The following is a 22,787-nucleotide window of genomic DNA, read 5'->3' on the forward strand; positions in this document are numbered from 1 at the left end:
ACGTTTCTCGGCACAAAGTCCGCTTCTTCAGGAACACATTTGCCTATAATTACAGACATAATTTGCAATATACAACAATCAGTAGTTCCTCCAATTTCACATGACAAATTACTTACTACTGTCTCCACAATCATTCCAATGCTGGGGAGCTTAGACCAGAGGACTTATCCCTTCAACTTGCTAATAACTTTTATTTTGTGTCCAAATTATGCAAATTTTGGAACCCTAAAGGTAAGACCTAAAAATAGGATCAATAGGCATAATGTTGCCTGATATATTTATGTATATATCTTGAGGGGGCATTATAGAATCTCTGAATTCATGTACTAAATATAAAATGTAATGCAGTTAAACAATAATACAATAAAAAACAAATAGATTCATTTTATTATCACATCATTAAAAACATGTTACTCACACCTCTAAAACCAAGCAGGTTAATTGGCTCCTCCAGGAACTGTCCATGGTACATGCGGAAAAAAATGAGCATAATCAAAGCGCAGTGTGAGCTAATGGTTGCTGGACACATTTGGACATGTGAAAATTACATTAATAAAAAATTTAAAAAGCCAATTTAAAATGGTAATTCCGCTTCAGATAAATTGTAAATAATCTATTGATATATCAGTAGGAAACCCTAGATGTCATGGGCTAGAAAGATATAATGAATAGTGGATAGGCCAAAACCATCACCCACCTGTTCCTACACACCCATGTTGCATGTGGCCCCATCACCTCTGCTGGCATGTGAAGTCACTGTTCACATCTCCTAGTCTGAACATAATTGGATAATGGAAAATAGTATTGTCCTAAATCTGTTGTGTGAAAATTTTCAGTAATTCTAAAGTATGTTTTTTTTTTTCTTGGTATATCTAAGTGAATCAGTAAATCAAGTAAATTCACAAAAAAACTAATATACAGTAATATTTGAAATAGGTAAATGTATTTCTTCTATTCACATTTTAACTGGCTACTCGCAAAAAAAAAAAAATTACCACCCAGAATGCTCTGTACTTCATTGTCCAAACCCAGAATATTGATCATTGTTGTTAAATTAATATTTGCTGTACAAGAAGTAATCTGAAATGAATCATGCAAGAAATGCATCACTTTTTATTGGTCTCTGGCCATTTTCTGAAGATCTCATTAAAATATGTAAAAGATACCTATTATTTTACATGTGCAAATTGCTGCCACTATTTAGATCTTCTCATACATGTCAAATTATTTCAGCACAAAAGGAGAGGGGAAATTGCTTTCAGAGAATGAAAAAAAAATGTTCACTTTCCTTTGAGATTTAGATCCAGGATATTGTAATGGTTAGCAGTTTCTTTTTTATAGTCATAAAATATGGGCCTAGCTCACATTTAACAAATATTGTAGAAAATACGTAAAATCATTGATGCAAAGGCACAAAAGGTCTGCTGTCAATGAAATGTACCTGACCAAAATTATTTTTTAAATGTAAAAGCAAATAAAAAACACTTTCACAATATTTAAATCATGGTATTTTAAGAAATAAATACTTCTTTCTTGTTTTATGTGCATTATGAAACTTAAAATAGCTGCATTTAACTCTAAAGGATGAATACATTCACTTTTCAAGTTTAGTTCTTTTTGCTGAATTACCTAAATACTTCAAAAGTGAGAATAAATATATTATTTATAATTTTTTTTTAATTTGAACTTTTTTGAAAGAGTAATAGAAAGCCAAGTGTATCTCAGAATGGGGTTTTATAAATAATGGGGAAATTATTTTAATTCATGTAGCTTTCTGTGTAGTCCCAATCTAAGGAACATATCTCTCCTTTTCTTTATATTATGTGTAAGTTCTAATTACGTTTTATATTTCTTGTTTTCCATCCATCCATTGGCCCATCACTTTCATGGTCAGGTAGTCTATGTAAAAGGCTAAGCATGAGGGTTGAGATGACAAAAATGGAAATGTGTTCCATTCCAATGTGTTGGGGGGGCTTTTAGAATACTCTGCAAAAGGTAAATATGTTGTGCCTAGAGGTGCTTATTTTATTAGTTATAATAAGCGCTAAGAACAACTATCCAAACTTCACCTTTAGTTTTGTTTGATAATGTTTAAAAAGCAAAATTCTGATTGGACAGCTTACCTTTTTGTTCAACGTTATTAATACTGGTAGCTATCAGCCTGTAGAACAAATAATAAAGACATTGGCAAACAATAGCCTGAGAGAATTATCAAAAGCATGGAGCTATTGTGCTTCAACCAAAATGTAGACCTAACACAAAAATATTATATGTATGTGTGCACTTAACTATAATGTATCTTTAGAGATTTGGACAGGCATTAATGTTTTTATATAAACCACAGTATGACCTTACTACTAACATAATGCATTAGGTATAACTGTGAAATGTTTCATACTTAGCCTACAACAACAGAATGTTAAAATGTAATTCTGTTGGCACAGGTAATCAATGATTGGGCAGCCAACACAGGTTTATACTATACTTTAAATTCAATTAGCCTTTTTGGTAAATAAGAGCGGATACATTGCCAGTTCATGGCTGTTATTAGGTGCTTCATCAAACCAGTTATGGTCTGTATGTCGCAATATCTGTTCCTAATATAGTCCTAAATGTAGGAACTAATGACCATTTAACCAGCAAGACAAGTCAAACAGTAACATTTTTTTTTAAAGAATTGAAACAAAGAGCATTAAGTATTGTTTATTATATTTCAAGCAGAAAGATCATTGTGAAAAAAATGCTAGGAGTTTTTGGCCTTGAAAGAAAACTATTGTTCTTCGTGCAAAGTTATTCTATGAGTATGCAGGTGTATGTTAGCATATTGGCTTTTCAATAAATGGTTCTTATTTTTATGCAATAAAAGCCTTTACTGGTTGAGTACGTCATCATTCCTGCACTTATGATATGTGTACAAATAAAGGTTAATGTATTTATATAACAACATATGTAGTTATATGGTGTAAACAAAAAACAAGCTCAACAATCATGGAAATTGAACATTATTTGTAATGTGTTATAGTAATAAAAAGCTTAAAATATATAAAACAGTATGCAACTATTTCCAGCAGATTGTGTAGCAGTATTTGCAGATAGTGTATGTTATGTTTAGCATTTATGAGTCAGGAATTTTAAGTAAAAGAACCTCTGCACACATGTATCACTGTCATCTTAAATATGATTTTGTTTCTTTCAGCCTGTGACCTCATGAACCAAGGCATATTGGCCCTCGTCAGCTCTATCGGATGTGCATCAGCCGGGTCCTTACAGGCTCTTGCAGATGCAATGCATATCCCTCATCTCTTCATGCAGCGATCCACAGCCAGAACGCCAAGAAGTAGTTGTGGGCTCAACAGGAGTAACAGGATTGATGACTATACATTGTCTGTTCGCCCACCAGTTTATCTGAATGATGTTATCTTAAGAGTCGTCACCGAATACGCCTGGCAGAAATTCATGATTTTTTATGACAACAACTATGGTAATTTTTCTTTTACATTTCTGCATAAAATACAAGAGGATTACACTTTTCCAGTGTTCCAAGATCAGTTGCTTAAAATGTGTTTTTGAATTGTCACATTTTAGTTGTAAAACTGAAACACCTTTCTAAAAAACAAACTTTATCCAAATCTAGGTAGTATTAAAGGATGTTAAAAAACCATAAAAGAAAAAATATTATCAATAAAACAGAATAAATACATGTTCAATGATTACCTTCTTAATGATAGTAACTATATTAAGAGATATAAATAATGGTTGTCAATCACTGATAATGCAGTACACATGAGTAATCACAATGTAATTGCTGCTGTCATCATAAACCATTGTAATAGAAGACAAAAGATGGGTGTGATTTTGGGTATTGTTCTCTTCCTTTCACTCAGAAAGGAGCTTGTTCTTATAAAAGGTGGTTACATTATTTGAATAATATGTTAAAATGTTTTTGGTTGCTTACACCATGATCAGGCATTAGGAGCTCCCTTTCCTTCTGGTACAGTGAATCTGACCTCAATGTTGAAACTTATGATACTAATCAAATGCATGCAGCTTTTACATTTTTGTAAGTATTTGGGTTATTTTCGAAACCATTCTCTTCTTGTCTCCTTTTGTGGTTTGTGGGTGATTGGCCATGATTTCACAAAACACCTTGCTTTTAAGGCCCATCATTGTCAATTGCAAAATGACCTCTTTGTAACAAAGAATGGTGTTTAGTGCCAGGAGAAGTGTAGGGGTCTCCAAATGGGGAGAGGGATTACTTACTTAAAAAACTAACACTGGCACAATGGTTAGCATTTACGTAGTACTGTTGTTTTTGATAAATTTTTTACATTTTATTTATTTTTGTGAGGAATTAACATAAGGAAAAAAAAGAACAATAGTGTTACATACGGGTAAAAAAACAGTATATAACAATGTGTTTGCAACATCAGGATAGAAATCTTAAATTAATATTTGAAAATACATACATATCAGAACTGAAGGGTCATTAGATAATTAGATTAGATTAGAAAGATATAGATTCATCCACTCAATGAGCCCAATTTTATTAAATCTTCTCCAAGACTGGAGAAAATACTCTTTCATCAGTGAACCTGGATGATCCAGCAAACCTGGAATGGATTTCCTAAAGTGATTTACTATTTGTTAGCAAATTATTCAGTTCTGGAACAGATCTATTTCAGGTTTGCTGTGTCCATACATACTGACTAAGATCTTAGCCGTGGGCTAAAAACCACAACAGCAAGAAGGGAGTTGGAATATTAACTTAAGAAGAAAGTGAGCATGTGATGTTTTGGAGGAATTCTGGAAGAAAGTCTAGCCAAAGGGTTTGGGGCTTGTATTGTGCAAACTATCCCCTTTTGTTAACCTTTTGACTAGGTTCTAGAGGTACGCTGAAAGATTGTCCTGTAGTTGGTGTTAATGCCAGCAGTAATAATCTCCAAAAAGTGTCGGGGTCTGCAATAACTCATGCCAATAGCCCCAACCAATGACAATACCCATTATTAACCAGCAGCAAATACCAGAGCCAAAAATCACTCTAATGAATAACCTTGAATAACCTTGAAATCACTCTAATGAATAACCTTAATAAGTGTCTCACAACACTCACTTAAACCCTAGCACTATCCTTCATTAATATCTCCCAGTAATAAACCCCCACAAAATACGCAACAAATATACCCTAGAAATAACCATCTGCAATAACCCTGTGCAATATCTCCCTAAATTATCTCCCTGCAACAGCCCTTAGTAATAACCCCCAGCAATACCACCCAACAACATCATAATGTCAGCATAATGTCAAGGCAAAAATATAATAATAATAAATAATATAAATAATATAAAAATAATATCTACCAGAAATATTCCCCTTTCTCCAAAGATTTGTGTTCAGTAATCAGTAGTTTTACTTACCTAAGCAACTAATCCAGTAATGATGCCAGAAATACAATGCACATTTTTGGGCCCACCAGAGAAATGGTAAGTGACCAGTTCAAATCTGCAGACAAGGGGGAGAGAGGGGGTGCATGTACAGGTACAAAAAAAGTAAATTCCATTACTTTTAACTAAAAAAGGGACAATAAAAAAATAAAAACATATTGATTTCTTTGAACCCTTAATTCATAGTTGTTTCAGAGGAAGGCAAAAGCTTTTTTAAAGCATGATCCAATTTGTTGTAACAGGGAACTAATTCCTTTCTTATCCCCAAGGGCAAACGGATTATCCCTGGATCTACAATATTATTTCTTATAAATATTCATAGCCAGTGATAGTTTGTGCATTTATAAACATATGCAGCCCAATTTTAAATTTTCAAGCATATTTTTAAGTAATTTACCAAGTCTAGAACTTGCTATTGTTACTTGCTATTGTTAGGTCTATTTCATAAAGACACACAATCATTTTACACAGGATTGTATTGCTACAATTGTGATTGAATATCATTTTTTGGTGAGGGGAAAAATTAGACAGGTGATAAAATACCCTTTCCATTGTAAGCATGACATTATTTTAGAAAATGTAATCACACACACATATACTGAAAGAAAAAGATCTTACTTTGATTATAAATGATTATCTTTCCTTTTTACATTTCTTGCACAAAGAACATCATACAAGCAATACATCATTCTAGTTGTAATTACATGAATTAGCACATGCTGTAAGACTCACACAATGTATGCATTGGCATTGCACATGCATTTAAAAATTATTCACATCATCAGTCATCAACATTCATTTCTGTAGGTACTGATAAACCAGAAATTGTATCTAGTCTCATACTTTGCTTATGAATCACATCATGAATCATCATGCTGCCTGTATATGCAATATCTCACTTTTGACCACTAAAAAATATAGGTGTGTTAATTTATCTTGTCTGCCCAGAAAGCAGAAATCAGTTCTATTTATCTTGGGGTTTTTAATACTAAATGTATCCACAGAAGTAATAAAATAAGCTTGACTCGTGCATGATAAATACAATATTTTTAAACAGGAAAATTACTTTAAGCTGCATCATTTAACTTTGCAGAAAAATTAATCATTAATGTCAAAGCTGCCAAGTATTCCTAAAGCAAATGACAGTGATAGGTGGGGATGAGATGGGTCAACAACAAAGGTCTAGAGCAGTAATTAGACAGGCTAAGCAGTCTGCGACAGAACTGACTCATTGCTGTGTTCATTTTATTTTTCTAGTTGCATTAAAATTCTAAGTCTGTCTTTTAGCTCACCAACAAAATCATGATTTTATCTTAGGATGATAACTTTCAATGATGGTAATTTGCACATTCAAACCGTGGATGAAATTTAGAACAAGTGGAATAATTTTTCAAGCTTGCTTGACTATATTATTATTATATGATATTATTGATATTGTACTGTTATTATATAAAACTTTAGATGTAATATATATATATATATATATATATATATATATATATATATAATTTTGATTTACACTGATCCATCACACAGCACACCAAGGGGGATGACACCACATTCCTTTGATCTTTACAGATCGGACACTTACACTTAAAACATAAACATATTTATTTATTAATACATAGCAGTGTTTATTTGTATCTTCTATGTCTGTTGGAAGTTTTAAAGAGCAGCTTTTAAGAGTATACACTAGTTAGCTAACTATTTATATTTAATCCAAAAATATGATGGGCCTAATTTATTAAAGCCTCCAAGTCTGGAGAAGATAGACAGTCATGGGTGTACCAGGTTGATCCAGCAATCCTAAAATGGATCTGGCCCAATATTGAAAACATTTGCCAGGCAATGACAAATTATTTAAAGAAATCATTTCCAGGTTTGCTAGGTTACCCAGGTTCTCCCATTATAGTCTTTATTCTCCAATGTTGCAGGGATTATTAAAGCTAATAAATGAGGCTCAATATATCTTTATCTCATATGACACTTAAAACATTTAATTCATTTAGATCAAAAGTAATGAGAGAAAGTGGCAATGTTAGATTGAATGATAGATTATCTTCGTGGTGTTAGAAGTGTATTAAAGGGCTCCAACCACAACTGCCTTAATTTCAAGTCACTAAACTTAGACATTTCTCTGAGCCTTGGGGTACTCATAGATGGAGCACAGCTGTTATATGACATGAACAACTCTTCAAATTCAGCCACATAATAAGTAAAAAGCATCCCATGCAATCTGTGCCAAGCTTTACTACATTAATCAGCTGTGGTATTGGCATTTATAAATGCTTATATAGCAGATATATGCAGTACCATGCCAAGAACTCTGCAGGAAGAATAACCAACATGCCGTTTGTTAAGTAGATGTACTGATATATTGTCCAAAAACAAATAATAAGGGTCAGATTGTGTGTGTCCTTCCATGTACAGATATGACGATACCAATACAACCCATATATATGAGGGCTAAAGTAATATATTCAAAGTTTTAGAATCTTTAATGTTTAAAATCTGTAAATCTCATCCCATTACCTAAAGTATATTTTTCCCACAACTTTTTTGGATAGAGTCAGGGATGATTAAAACCCTTGTAACCTTTACTGTCATCTGGGTCTCCATTAAAACAATACTTTCTGTTCTGGGGACAATCTTTTGACAAAGTTGGAAATGAAGATATGTCTTTATTGGAGCATCCAATGACAATTAAAACTGGCAGGAGTTCTAGTTTACCCATGTTCTGTTAAAAGCTACATTAAAAAAATTTAGATACACTCTAAACTCAGAAGTTGCTTGTGCCACATGTCACTGTGAGACTGTCCTCACCATTCCAAGATGATCAAAATGTTTATGATCTCAACCAATTTTGACTAAAACATCATGGGTTAGTAAGATGTTTTGAAACTGGATATCCTTTACCAGATTCCCTTTTCAACCAACAGTTGTTAAGGAAATATGATAAAGTTATAAGATAGAATAAAGACTTTTATAGTAAAAGAAAGGTTTTTTGACATTGCTGAACATTTTAGATTATATTTTAGCTGTAGTTTACATTAGGAAAAAATGGATCACAAACATTTTCGTCAACTATTTATTAAGAGTTGTTATATGTGATTACTTTGAAAGGAAATTTGGAGTTAGTTTAGTGAATGTGGTGAAAAGTTCCTTTATATAGAAATGTGAAAAATATGATTTTTGATTATACGTGATCGGATGGGTAAAGTAAGTAAAGCTTAATCTCATTCACTCAGCTAAAGGCAAATACCGTTAAAACTTCTTTATATTGGAGTATAGAAAACAAACATGTTCTGTAATTTAAAGTTTTTTCCAAATAAGGAAATAATTTGGGCCTTTTAATATACTTATTATGATCATATTTCACCTTTTGTCCTTATTCTCCTGGAAAAAATAAATAAAGGTCCATCTTAGCTTCTGTACCTCAGCAACTGTATACCATTTGTTCTATTTCAATTCTCTTTACAGAAACGTAATGTCAGGATGTTAGACTCACTAACCCAGTCTAACAAATGTCATTCCCAATTATAGGGTTGACCTGGCATTTTTATAATTGAATTAAATGACAAGGTGGGAGCATCGCTGTTGTCAGTATTAGAAGGTAGACAACACCAGCCTGACCTTTTGGCTTTTGACTTTGCTCTGTATACCCATCTCTTTCTGCCTTGCTAGTCTGTAATTGGGTAGGGTAAACAGAATAATTTAATTCCTGAGAAGGCGTACAATGTAAATAATCACATTTTTCTTAATCGTTTTTAAATGTTCATTATTACCCCGAGGCTGATTTCAACTGCCTGATGACTGCAATATCCTCAAGTATGTCTCCTGACAGTCTTAAAACTGTTAATAACTCATTTGGAATCATGCCAGGTTCAAAATTTCCCTTGCTTGAGTGTGCCACTATAAGAATATTATTAATTTAGGTTTATTACTTGAACTATTTTATTTGCATTACAGCATTTACGAGTAAGCTATCAAGTGACAAGGCTTCTTGCCTATGATATAAGGACACAACAAGATACAGCCTATCATAAATCCTTAGCTTTTCTTCTATTATTCCACATTAGTAACAAGTTGAAGAATCTCATTAAACTGCCATAGAGTTTCATTTAATACTATAACAAACTAATGAATTACCTTCATAAAATTGCCTCATCTGTTGGTGTTTTACCCTGAATGTAAAATTGTGCTGATGGTTCATTTAATGCAATGGTGGTGAGTGGCTTTTAAGCTCCGATCACCCTTAAAGACATAAAACGCTTTTGGCTAAATTAAATCGAAGTATTAATTAATTTGTAATTAATTATGAAGTTAATGAATACATTCCATGATCAAAGAATTATGAAAGACATCCATTTCTTTATCAAGCATGGGCAAGGCAGGCCATTTTCTATTATCTGGAATCTACCAAATATACACTTAAGGGTGATTATGCTTTGTGTGACCGTATGACCTCTAATTAATGTGGGCAGAAGGATAATACTGAATTGGCAGGTTCAGAGAGGACTATCAAAAGCAGGCAGCATACATGTATTTATACTGCATCAGTATGACTACAGGAACAGCTGTCGATTGTTGGGTATTTCTCCCATTTTTATATGCGCAAATATGGCACCCAATTACAGACTGATTTCATTTTTTTTGTTTTTCATTTTGAATAAAATGCAAAACAGCTATAATCTTTATCAGGTTTTACTGCTATTTCTGATTCCCATAGATATGTTACCCCTTGCTATGTGTCTCGTTGATCCCCAGTGCAGCAGAGGAAGCTGCTCAAAGCAATTTAAAACTAGCTTTTAGTTACCAATTTGATCACACCATGGATTTGACCCAGTATTCACCATTTCAGTGTAATTTACACAGTTAACTGCTGTTGACTGTGTATCTTATGTTCATATTGACAACCACAAACCATTTGTTGTAGACCCCTTGATAAAGTATACTACAAACCACATCCCCACTGTAGACGGTAATATGTCAGTGCTATATAGGAATATAACAAAGCATACTAATAAATTGGTGCTAACTGATTGAAAACTCCCATACCATAGCAAATGGCTCATAGCTGATAATTATATTGCCTTCCAAGGGTTTCCAACCAGGTTCAGCAAATCTGGAAAGTTTGCCAAACCCAGGGTGAATTGAACCTAAGCAGATTTGCCCAATACTATTTAAAATTAACAACCCCTCCCCTTGTCTGCAAAACAGAAGAATGATACATAGTAGATCTAAGTGTTCACAGGGCCACAGAAACATGACATGACAATTTGAAGAGATATATTTTATTCTGTATTCTGTAAGAAGGAAGTAAAACCTAACCAAATAAACAGACTATACAAATAATTATCACAAATAAAAAATCTAAAAACAAGAAACGAAATACATTTAGATAGAAAAGCACCATAGAAACATGATACACCTAAAAAGTGCAACACAGCCCTATGTAATTTCATACAAAATCACACTTTACCTTCTCTAAAAGCTTCCCAATATTAGATCCACATTCACCCACAAAGAAAATAAAGGTCCTTGTCATTGCCTTATAGAGATGGATTATAGCTGAATGGATGCTGGGGTTGACCTCGGGTGCTTACTTAGCCAGCAAAGTCATCTGGAATGGCTTAATAGGAAGTAGAGCATTTCTCCATCAAACATTTGGCTAAAATACACCATACTGAAATTTAGTATGTTTTCCCAAAAAGCTTTGTTTGACTGAAGTGTGTGAAAGCCAAAGAAGTTTAGTTGATTGGTTGGATCCTCTAATCATATTACTATTGATAGCCCAAGATAAATGAATGTGTGTATACCTAAATTGGGTAAAATAGGCATATTTTCACCTGTTTGTTTTAATGCTTTTACACAACACTTTAAAGTTTAAAAATGTATATCTAGTATAAACAGTTTATCTATGTCCTAGTTGTATAAATGCCATCAAGAGAAAACAATGAATGAGTCCACTTTGAATTGGCTGTACAATGCAATGAAACATATGTGCAGCTTAACCTTCCATTTCATGACACTGAGCAAAATGACTTTCCAAACCAGCCTAGGCATTTAATTGATGTGTTTCTGTTAACTGATTAGCATTTTGATGGACTTTTGATGTTCCTAGATATCCGTGGAATACAAGAGTTTTTGGATAGAGTATCTCAGCAGGGAATGGATGTAGCCTTGCAGAAGGTGGAAAACAACATTAATAAGATGATCACGGGACTCTTTGCTAGTCTACGCATTGAAGAGCTAAATCGCTACAGGGACACGCTGAGAAGAGCCATTCTCGTTATGAGCCCAACAACTGCCAAATCCTTCATTACTGAGGTAAGAAATAACCTAAACTGTTTTTATGGCTGCCTGTTACTTTTTTCAGTGTTTCAATTTGAGCTCATGGTGCTGCAGCTAACGAGCCAGTTTAGTACAAACGTGTATACCAAAATTAACACTCTTAATTGTGCTCACAGCCTAACCAGAACATACTTTATGAACAATCTATTGCGCTGACAAACATGTGTATTTATGGTAATGAGCGAACTCCCAAGGATGATAAATAGTCTGCTGTTCAGTCTCTGCACCATCTTTCAAAAAGACATCTTAAGCAATGGAGGAACTAGATATTGCAATTTACATTAGACAATATACTCAAAACAAGAAAGATTAGAACACTTCAAAATTGAATTTCTAGAAGCTACTTGCGCTTTCCTGCAGTGTTTTATTTCCTCGCTAAGAGGGGCAACAGGCTTTTCATTCAAGATCATTAATAGGAGTGAATATTAAGAAGTTGTCCTAGCTCAAGTATAGCTCTGTGGGTCATTTCAAGGACAGTCCATCTAGATGTTTTAAGTGCTCTGCAGAAATAAATTGATTTTGCTTTGGATGTACATTTGCAGATATGAGTCTTAACAGAACCCTGCATTATGTGTGCATGCATAAATACCACTTTATGGTAATTTAAATAAAAGTTTATGTGGAGTTTCCAAGAACTGAGTGCAACTATGGAAAAAAGAATTGCACGCAATTATATTGGATGGTAATACAGTACATTGTAAAGTGGAACTTATCCTTTTACTCTACATATACTTCTTATACCATATCTGATGATTGCATTAGTTTCTGTGTAGCTTATGATTGATAAGAACATCCCAGACTTACTATTTTCCAAAGTTTCCAACACAGGAGAAACAGGCAAAAGGACATCTAAACATCTATAACATGAAGGACTCCCACGTTTTCTTTAGGTCTCCTTTACTAGCAGTGCTAAAATGTTTTACATCCAAGGTCATTTCAGAACATTTTTGCATTGGTTAGGTCTGTCAAAAATTTAAAGCAGAAGTAAACAATAAAATCACACTTACCTTCAATCCCGCAGATCAGTCTGTCCATCGGGAGGTTTCTTCTATTTGGTCCCGCGTCATCCAGGTATCCTTCTTCGGCCAGGCGCAGAGGGAGCACCAGGTGCCAACATCTTCTCCTCTCTTCTTCCATGTTCCTCTTCCTACGTCACCTGATCTCGCACTGTGCAGGCGTGAGATCAGGTGACAGATTGGGAAAAAACTTGCCGATCTCACTGCGCATGCATCCCTATTAATGAAAGAGCTCCCGAGATGCTCGGGCAGCCAAGAGCTTCCCGGGATATGTGACGTAGGTATCCTGGGAGACTCTGCACTCCTATTCGTTCTCGATCACTTCGGCAATCAAGAAATAGGGGGGCAGTGCTTCACTTAAAAAAAATGCAAACAAACAAAATTTTTACTTTAAATAAAAAGGTTGTCTACCTTTTTTGGTAAAGTGAAAATTCTAAGTTTAGGTACACTTTATGTTTCCCCATCTCTGTAGATAAATTAGGCATAATACAAATTTGTGTGATGTATACATTAGATTATGTATCTTTATCAACTGAAAAGCATGTGTAAAGACAAGAGAATCTATTAAAAATGTAATATGCTCTGATCACTGTAAAAATAAAATAATGGCAAAAACAGAGTCAAGTAAGCAAAGTAAATTTAAACCCTTTGCAGTTTGTAAAAATGTTGTGAGTTTATTAGAGGATGCAGGAATGAGAAAGAGAGTAAGGGACAAAACTACACAGAATTTGTCCATCAATGTTTATTGACACAGGCTATTAGCTGTCCTCTTTACTTAGACATCAGATGGCACACATGCAATTTATGTTCCATGGACCTGGAACAGATCTGGTACAGGATTGAAAATGCTTACCAACAAATAGCAAATTAATTTTAAGAAATCCATTGGTTTGTTGGATCCAGGTTCTTTCATGATAGTCTAACTTTTCCAGTCTTAAAGGACTTTAGGAAATCAGGCCCAATCAGCCTTCATGACTGTGTACTAGACAGTATATTAGCAGTACTATTCTGGAACCAAACAAAACCAGTTCAGAAAATTTGATGATAGACAGCCAATGACATGTGTTACTCCTATTGGCGCTCAAGGATTTAAACAAGCTCATAAATCAATTATTCCCTAAAGGGATCTAGGGTCCTTCTATACAGAATGTCAGCAGGGGACAGGTTTTTCTACCTATGGAGTGGATGATATTTAGGAAAACAAGCTGTTGTCTTTTAGTGTACCTGCAATGTATTACCCCTTTAACCTAAAGGTTTAATTGGGTTTTAAACCATAACATTATGTTATGGAGTTTTACCAAATGTGTTGTAAACATTTACTTAAATTGAATAAATTATTAGAAAAAGCACATCTATATTATTAATTTTGTCAATTATATTTTTCTGTGTGCATTTGACATTTACTGTACATGTTATCCAGTATATAAATTTGTTTAGCCATAGAAAAATCAGATACATCGGTCTTGTTATGAAATCCTGAATTTACAGTTCTGCACGGTATGATTATTTTTCTGTCCCTGCACATGAATTCCTCAAGGTTATTCTCCAAATAAATTCTTCCTAAATTGAGCCCTTGAAGTTCACTGCACATTTTTATGATTAGTGAGCATGTTCTTGCAGAAAAGAATAAACAAGGAATGAATTGAGTGAATAGTCACATAATACACTGTGCATACACACTCAATTTATAACATATATTAGATATCATTTGTCTAGCTCCCTGTAGTGGTAGATTTTTTTTTATTTGGTTAAAGCTTCAATTCTTTAGTGGGTGTTCCTATAAAGGAAAGGAATTAATATATTTTGGTCAATATTGTGGGTACACCTTAACAATTGTTTCAATTTCCATTGGCAAATCACCCATGGATGCTACATATAGCAGTTAAAAAACCTCAAACTGCCTGTCAAATAAACAATAATGAATGGACCAATTGAACCCAGTGGTAATGATTTTCAGTAGGGTAAGCTTAGTCTTAGCCATAGTTATTTATTTTTGCAGCTTTGATAAAACTATTTCTCTGTAACACACAAAGTCATGCACATTAAGCTAGAAAGAAAAAAAATCACTTTTTTTAAAGCATAAATCCTAATATTTAAATCTTTAGGCAAATAGGATATTCTAAAGCTGTACAATATAATTATAATAATTCTTAATAACCGTCTTTTAATCTATCTTTATGTCAGTTTAGGCTGATATAGAAGGGAAGTGAAGATTGTATTATCGGTTTATTAGGGGTTCCTGAAGGTATCAGTGGAATTATACTAGTAAGAATTTAAAGGCTCCATTGCCTTGTCTGAAAAACTCACTCTGAAAATACAACATTTCAAGTTGTCTTTGACTTCAATATTTTATCACAATTTAAAGAGAAACAAATAAAACCGAAAAAGCAAAGTCCTATTTACATACTTGTTTAAGGCCAGTAATAGCACTAGATAGATGCTTATGACAGCTTTGTCTTATTCAGACCTTACCACTTGAGATGGTAATGAAAAAAAAATCAATGATGGAATGTAAAGGCAAACTTCATGTAAACAGCTAAATACTCAAATGAAATACAAATAGGAGAGCTTGTTTACTTGCCAAAGATTTTGTGCTTTTATCTATCAACTTTTGTGAATTAGGCAGCCCTGCCAAAGAGCAAAGCCAGGGGAAAAAAACATTTTTTTCTTTGCAGAACAATTCCATCCCTAGCCTACTGACTGGACAGTGAAAAAGCAGGTGTTTCTGAAACTATGAATATTTCCATTCCATTTACGATTCAGGCCTTGTAGTGTGCAGGTTTCTTGTATTTTGGTTGGTACTTTCTTGTACTTCTTTGGGTATATTTACTGTCTAGGGTATTGAGGTTGTTTGGGTAGTGATAAGCTGCATTTTCATTATTAAGCTGTGATATCACATTCTTAACTAACACAACTTTGTAATTACTATAAACAATGGGTTGTATGCCTGTTATCAATCTAAATGACTTTGAGCATTGGCTTCTATGGACTCCAGAGGACCACTAGTCATGAGAACACTTACAGCCATACACCATAGCAAAGGATGTACAGTGGTTAGAAGTACTGGGGAGCCTGCTAAAAAAAAAGGTTAAACCAAGTTAGCGTGAACGACAATACTATTCAGTTCTTTTAGAACTGAGCCTTATGTTGGATGTTCAGTCTGATTTAATCAACAAAATGAGCAGCTAAACTTTAATGAGAGAACGTTCCACTATATAATGTTTCACATTATCTAGATGTTCTACATCTTCTACTTCCAGATCAGTTGGAACAACTGAGATCTTTTGTGCTTGCCAAATGTTGTCTAATGCCACCTTATACATTGTTTTTTTTTTATTATTATTATTTAAACCAATGCCCCATTTTAGTACAATTTGATTTCCTTAACTTTTCCTATTTTGCTCCCTTCTCATTAGAAAAAAAAAATATATCCATATCCATGATATCCATGATCTCTAAAGTTAAGCAGCAAAGTAATGACATATTTCTCCCAAGATGTTCCTCTCAAGCAGGCCTTAAAGATTGTTCCAAGGAACAGACACTTGGCTGAAGCTTATACAAAAGGAAATTAGCTTTTACATGTACATTGACTTATTGATATGCCTTCTTGTAATCCAAAAAAATCATTTAGCTTGTCTTTCTTAGATTATTGTGTATCTAAATGCAGCCAGGTTTCACAGAGTTCATTACAATTGGTTTTACTGCTTTCTGGGCTGTGAAATTTCCTTTTTTGTAATATGTCGCCATTTTATTAAAGCTCTCCAAGGCTGGAGAGGATACACTTTCATCAGTGAAGCTGGGTGATCCAGCAAACCTGAAATGGTTTTCTTCAAATTCTTAGCTTTTTGCTAGCAATTGTTTTGGATCTTGGACCAGGTTCAACAATTCAAGGTTTGCTGGATCACTCTGCTTCACTCATGAAAATTTATTCAGCCTTGGAGAGCTTTAATAAATCGGGGCCTGTATGTGCTCTATTTATAAAACAGGGAAGCTGACATTCCCTGAAACATTCCCTGGTGAGAGTTAATTACTGCCTTTGAAACACAGGGACCTGGTGGATTCTCAGAAGGGAATGTTTGAGGAAATGTTGGATTCCCTCTTAGAAAGACCTATGTGGTTAATTTACTGAAGTAGTGGAGACAAGCCAATTAGCAAAGTTTATGTTAGTTTTCAAATGTAACATTGTCCTAATTCCTTATTCATCCATTCACATTCGGAAAAATCTTCTTTTTTTTCCTTTTTAAAATCTTTCTCTTCGGCTTGATTGCCCTTTTAAAGTGTAATACCACTGTAATAAATAATCTTCTTGCAAGGTGATATATTTCAACACTTCTTTTAGTAAATCAACCCCTTTATTTTAGCAACAAATCCTCAGTGGATGCCTTTAGAAATATATTTCCTACATTACAAATAGATAAGCAAATATAACAATACCTAGATGAAAAACCACACTGCTGTCTATCTTTAATGAATGCTTTTAACTCTAGCTGATAACATTCTTTTGGCCACGATTATCCAGGAAGTATGAAACTCCTGGCCCTTTCCCAGTAGAGTTTCATCCAATTCTGCTAGTGATTCATGGACTTATTTTAGTTTGTTAGGATACAAACTAATGATAACAGCTGCACTGAACAGAAATAAAATTGTTTTCGTCAGCAATAGAATAACTAGAAATTGAGATAATAAAAGCTATATTGTGCCTCTTTATCAAGACTTTTTCAACCCCAGCCTGCTATCATAATCTGCTTATGTAGAATTTCCTTTTCAGAAATTAGGATAAGTTATTGGAGTAACATTAAAAGAAGATATCACAGCAGTTTGTGACTATTATTAAAAATATTATGAAAGCTTTATTTTCATTTTTTTACTGTTTTGTATGTCTACTATAAAAATTCATGCAAAGTGTTTATAAAAATTATATTCCAATTAAATGCTTAATATGCCCTGAGTAAAAAAATCATTTTGGAATGCTGTTAGATCAACCATTTTACTTTGCAATTGTCTATGGAAATTGCTGCCAAGTATGAACTTATCAGGTGATATGCAAGTCATTGCTGCATGATCAGTGAACAAAAACTGATCCGGTCTGTCCCTGAAGGCTCAGTTTTTTTTCCTATTTGATTTTAGTCTTCCAGATTCTGTCACATCATAGAGAAGGTGAAGCCAGGTTTTCAATCACAGCTCACATGGTAAAATTCCTTTGCCTTTTCTTGTAACAGATATGTGTTACTGTTCTCTGCATACTTCTATGGCCGGAGAGTTGTTTAGAGATAGGAATATGAGGAAAATCCACATATAAATATAAAAGCACTATGAATTATCATTATTATTAATATTATTGTTAATAATAATAATATTAAACAGGATTTGTATAGCGCCAACATATTATGCAGTGCTGTACATTAAATAGGGGTTGCAAATGACAGGCAAATACAGGCAGTGATACAGGAGGAGCAGAAGACGCTCCCCCGAAGAGCTTACAATCTAAGATATGTAGTGTGCTAAGGCTGTATAATTTGGGATAGGTAGGAATTTATTTAAAACATTGAATGGAGAGAATAATGATTGGGAAATGCAAAAGTTCTTTTCAAGTAAACTCACACATAAAAAACTGCAGTGTTTATTCTGATAATTTAGGATATAGATATCTATGATGGGGTATAAAAAGTTTCATTAGTGCAATACGTACTTTCAATATGTACTTTCCACAGCTGGTATTTGCTTTTGCTCTCACAGTTCTGGAACTTCACAAAGCTATTCAGCTTAATAGGAGTAATGGAAAGTGAGTTGAAGTTTGAGCTATTAACTGTCAACACACACCTTCAGATGGCTTTTCTAATAATTTAGTCACCTCAATGTACAAACTTGCACCCAGCAAGCAACTGAGAATAATGGAGCCCAAAACTATATTGAGAAAGGGTAGGCGTTTTTATTTAATTCAGTATCAGCAGAAGGTGACAGCACTTTTTGTGCTATGTTTTCTCTATAGCCACTGTATACCTCATTTTTTATTGCATTTTCTATGATATATTGCTGTGGTATTTTTTTTTTAATTTTACTAACAATACTAATTATTATTTCCATAGGTATTTTGAATGAGAGTATTCTTATTAATATATATATATATATATATATATATACATATATATATATATATTTTATTGTTTGAGAAAGCTGAAACTTTGTATATGGCACTCATTAATCAAGCTGTAGACGGACTAGTTGGCAAGATGAGGCTGAGCAAAAAGATTAGAATGAATATAGGTTATACATTCTTACTACTGTAATATTTCCTAATTAGTACATAGATATGAGAAAGAACACTACACAATGCATAACTGTACCAGTAAATGTAGTATTTTTTTGTTTAAAAAGCCTGATGTAAGTGTTACATTTTAAAATTAAATTTCACCTATTTATTACATTTTACATTCAGAAAAAACAAAGAGAGTTGGGTAGTATTGCGTATGTGGCATTGTTGGGCCCAGCACACACCCCCATTGCTAATTCCAATTGCTGAAAGAAACTGATAAAAGAATATGTTACACAGGAGCTTGGAATGTGCATTTTTCTACTCGGATTCCTATTCACACATTTCTGACCACACAAACTTACATCAACTCATACAAGAATTAGACCAAAAAAAACAATTTTTAAACTATTCCTTTTACACTTTTATTTTAAACTATGTATACTATTATTTATCATTCATAATAATTTATTATTAAACACATTATTGATTTGCATGCAAGAACAGAAGAACTTTTGGTTCTTAAACTTTTCTCATCCTAAATGGTATTTCTTGAAGTCATAAAGTACCAAAAATAACATTCTACACCGAGCTTCATCTTTGATACAGGAATCATTTTTTATTAGCATCACACTTTAGTACACCGTATAAAACCTTTTCCACCATTTCCATCCTAATCCTTACCTAATAGGGGCTCTTTGTAAAAAATATCAAAATGGAAAGTTTACATTACCTATAGCAACAAATCAGATTTGAAGTGTTAAGTTTTTCATGCTTATAAAAGCATCTGACTAAATATTTTCTAAATGCTTTTCTATGCCTTGAATGTGTGTGATTTGTGAAGTTGTGAACAAAGAGGAAGTACTGAATATATTTCTGTCTTACAATAAAAGCCTAAAATATTGTCAGACATTCTTTTTTAAAACTGAATACAGGAATGTATTGTTTACTTCTAAATTAGTGACTCAGACATCATTTTCAACAAAAGAGGACATCAAACACATACGTTTCTAAGTTAGCCTAAGTTGTCATAGCAACTGACTTTTATAAAATTTACTAAAACATATGGGATGGCTCCTATGGTAAACATTGTTGACCTTTATTAACAAGATGTTAATGCCTTTTTAGAAGCAGAATTTCATAATTATCAGCACTGTTACATCAGTGGATACAATAGCAGTATAACTAATCAAAGACACTTTGTGTAAATTTAGCCACAGAAAAAGTTTTTGTCTATAAGGACAAGAGGAATTTCCTTTAATTTTCCCACAGGATAGAAAAGAGAAAATGTAGCTGGTAAATATCAACTCTGCTTTTGCTCTCTAAATCTTTCTCTACAAATAGGTGACTATTTATAAAGCAGTGATTCTGACATTCAACAAACATTCTCTGGTAAAGAGTTTACCTGGTCCTTGTGTTTCAATGACAGTGATTGATTCCCCACTGTTTGGTGAATGTCAGATTCACTTGTAAATCATAATTTGTACCCCCCAGTTTTGAAAGCTTCTTCTTAATTGTGAAAAGAGTAGAAGGAGTTTACTTTACTGCCATGATTTAAATTCGACTCTTTTGATCTTTGACTCTTTTATAGAAATATGCACTCACTTCCTGTCCCTGTGATGCCCTTTCTCTTTTGAATTCTCCTGAATGTTTTCATTTTTGGCAAAGTACTAATTGGAGATGGGGAAACATTCCCTAATAAAGGGAATAGATTAAAAAATAAAAACTTAACAAAGGGCTTCTCGCCTCTTCCTTTCTCTTTCATATCTGACCACCCTACTTCATATACGTCTAGGCAAGGTACACACTAGACTACCATAGCATTTGCACAACATTCCAAACATTAACATTGCCTAAACAAAAATTATCCATGTTCATGTGTAAAAAAATTTAAAAACCATATGCAAAATGATCATAGAAACATTTTAAATAATGCTAGGACATAATTTCCCCCATGGTCACCCTATATCCTGCACTATTAATTGCCAAAATTTTTCCCTATCTAATTGTGTCTTCTTAAAAGTAGAGATTGGCTTTTAATCTCCCTAGTATGTTCTCTGACAATTTAATTGTATAGAAAATAACATAGTGTGAGCAGTGGCAGGGAGTTTATTCATCTGAGATATGTTTACAAACATCCCATCACACATGATTATCTGGCATAGGATTATAGCCCAGTAAATAACTGCTGTCCCTGCATAACACTCAAACTAATTTGCTAGCAGCCTTCTGGTAGTAAAGAAGGATCACGGTATTGTCAAAGAACACTGCAATATCTTTGAGGGGTAATAAATATTAGTACATAGTGTTTAGGTGTGTATCATGTGAAAATAAAGCTGTTGACTGCACATTCTGCAGTTCTTTTAAAGAAAACTATAAACTAATACTTTTAGTATTTAGTAACTAGTACTTTTACACCATGGTGTTCACTTTTGTTCAGTAGTCCCTCAGCTGTATGACTCTGTAGAGCAGGGGTACCCAACCCCCAGTCAGTGGCACACGAGTGGGACAAGTGACAGGTGGGCCAGGAGAGCACGGAGACCAGCATTGGTCTGCGGCCCTGGCCGATGCACCCCCCCCAGCGGGGTCAGAAGAAGGACCCTACTTGGGGGGGCGCACCGGCCAGAGCCAAGGAACAATGTCTCCTGTACGCATCGCAGGCTCGGGGCTGTGTCCATACACACAACCTGCCCACTCTCCCATTGCAGGCATCACAAACCTGCGATAGAGTGGACAGGTATTGCCATCATGACGTCACTCTGATGGAAGTTTCTTCCCCTTTGAGTGACACACGACACCCCGTGCATAAGCAGTCCAGAGTCTGTAGATCTAGCGGTCAGTGAGCCCCAAAAGGTTGGGGACCCCTACTGCAGAGGGACAAAGTCTGTGTTTATCTGGGTTGTTGGGTGTATCCTCTCCAGCCTTGGAGAGCTTTAATAAATCAGGCCCAAATTGTCCAAAGGTGGATTGATATGCCTAAAAAGGAAAGGTTTCATGTTTTACATTAATAATATGTACAAGTAAGGAAGAATGTGAATGTGATTGAAACGAAAAGTTTTACATTTACAAACACTGAAACCTGATTCTTTAATATTGTTGACCAAAAAAACATCTTTTTAAACAGTAATTTGCAGCATTTCACACTAACAGCATCACTACAATGAAATGTTCTACCCTTTAAAGATAAATGTAATTTTGAGTCATTAAAAGACAAATTTTCATTTCACTTTCCCTACACATGGACATAGGATCATTATCACTGAACAGATCTTTTAACACATCTCTGACCTGCTGCTGTATACCATAATTAAAGCAACATCTCAGATGTTATACATCGATTTACAGTTAAAGGTACAAGCTATTTATAGCAAATAGCAAAAAGCTCTGACAACTGCTTACCTGCTATGACACTGAAGACGTAAGTCAGGGCACATTAATATACATTCCTCTGACTGCAATACATAAAATATTTTTTTTAGTGTCCAAGTAATTAAAGGGCATTTGACAACCTTTATCTGTTTACCTTAACCACTGGGACCTTTAAGTCTTGTAAATGTGTTCCGGTGTTCTATTTAATGAAGATTACAAATAGGGTTATTAGCTCCATCACCCTCTAACTAGAGTATCTTCTATTTTCTCCGATATCTATTTTATCTTGTTATTCTCTTGACAAATTCTCATATATCCTGTAAATCTAGCTATAAAGAAAGTCCCATATCTATTTA

At 34.0% G+C, this 22,787-nt stretch overlaps 1 protein-coding gene across 2 annotated transcripts in view; it reads left to right on the forward strand.

Annotated features, from left to right (window-relative positions):
- The window catches only part of GRID2 (glutamate ionotropic receptor delta type subunit 2), a 579,007-nt gene that overhangs the window by 268,472 nt on the left and 287,748 nt on the right, over positions 1–22,787 (forward strand). For both annotated transcript variants that reach the window (XR_011919919.1, XM_072405568.1), the window contains exons 3-4: positions 3,197–3,481; positions 11,567–11,772. Coding sequence is in view for 1 of the 2 variants with exons in the window: in XM_072405568.1 (XP_072261669.1) it covers positions 3,197–3,481; positions 11,567–11,772 (491 nt within the window). In the remaining variant the exon portion in view is untranslated. The remainder of the gene's footprint in view (positions 1–3,196; positions 3,482–11,566; positions 11,773–22,787) is intronic.

Source organism: Pyxicephalus adspersus, chromosome 3, assembly GCF_032062135.1.
Source record: "Pyxicephalus adspersus chromosome 3, UCB_Pads_2.0, whole genome shotgun sequence".
Taxonomy (NCBI): Eukaryota; Metazoa; Chordata; class Amphibia; order Anura; family Pyxicephalidae; genus Pyxicephalus; species Pyxicephalus adspersus.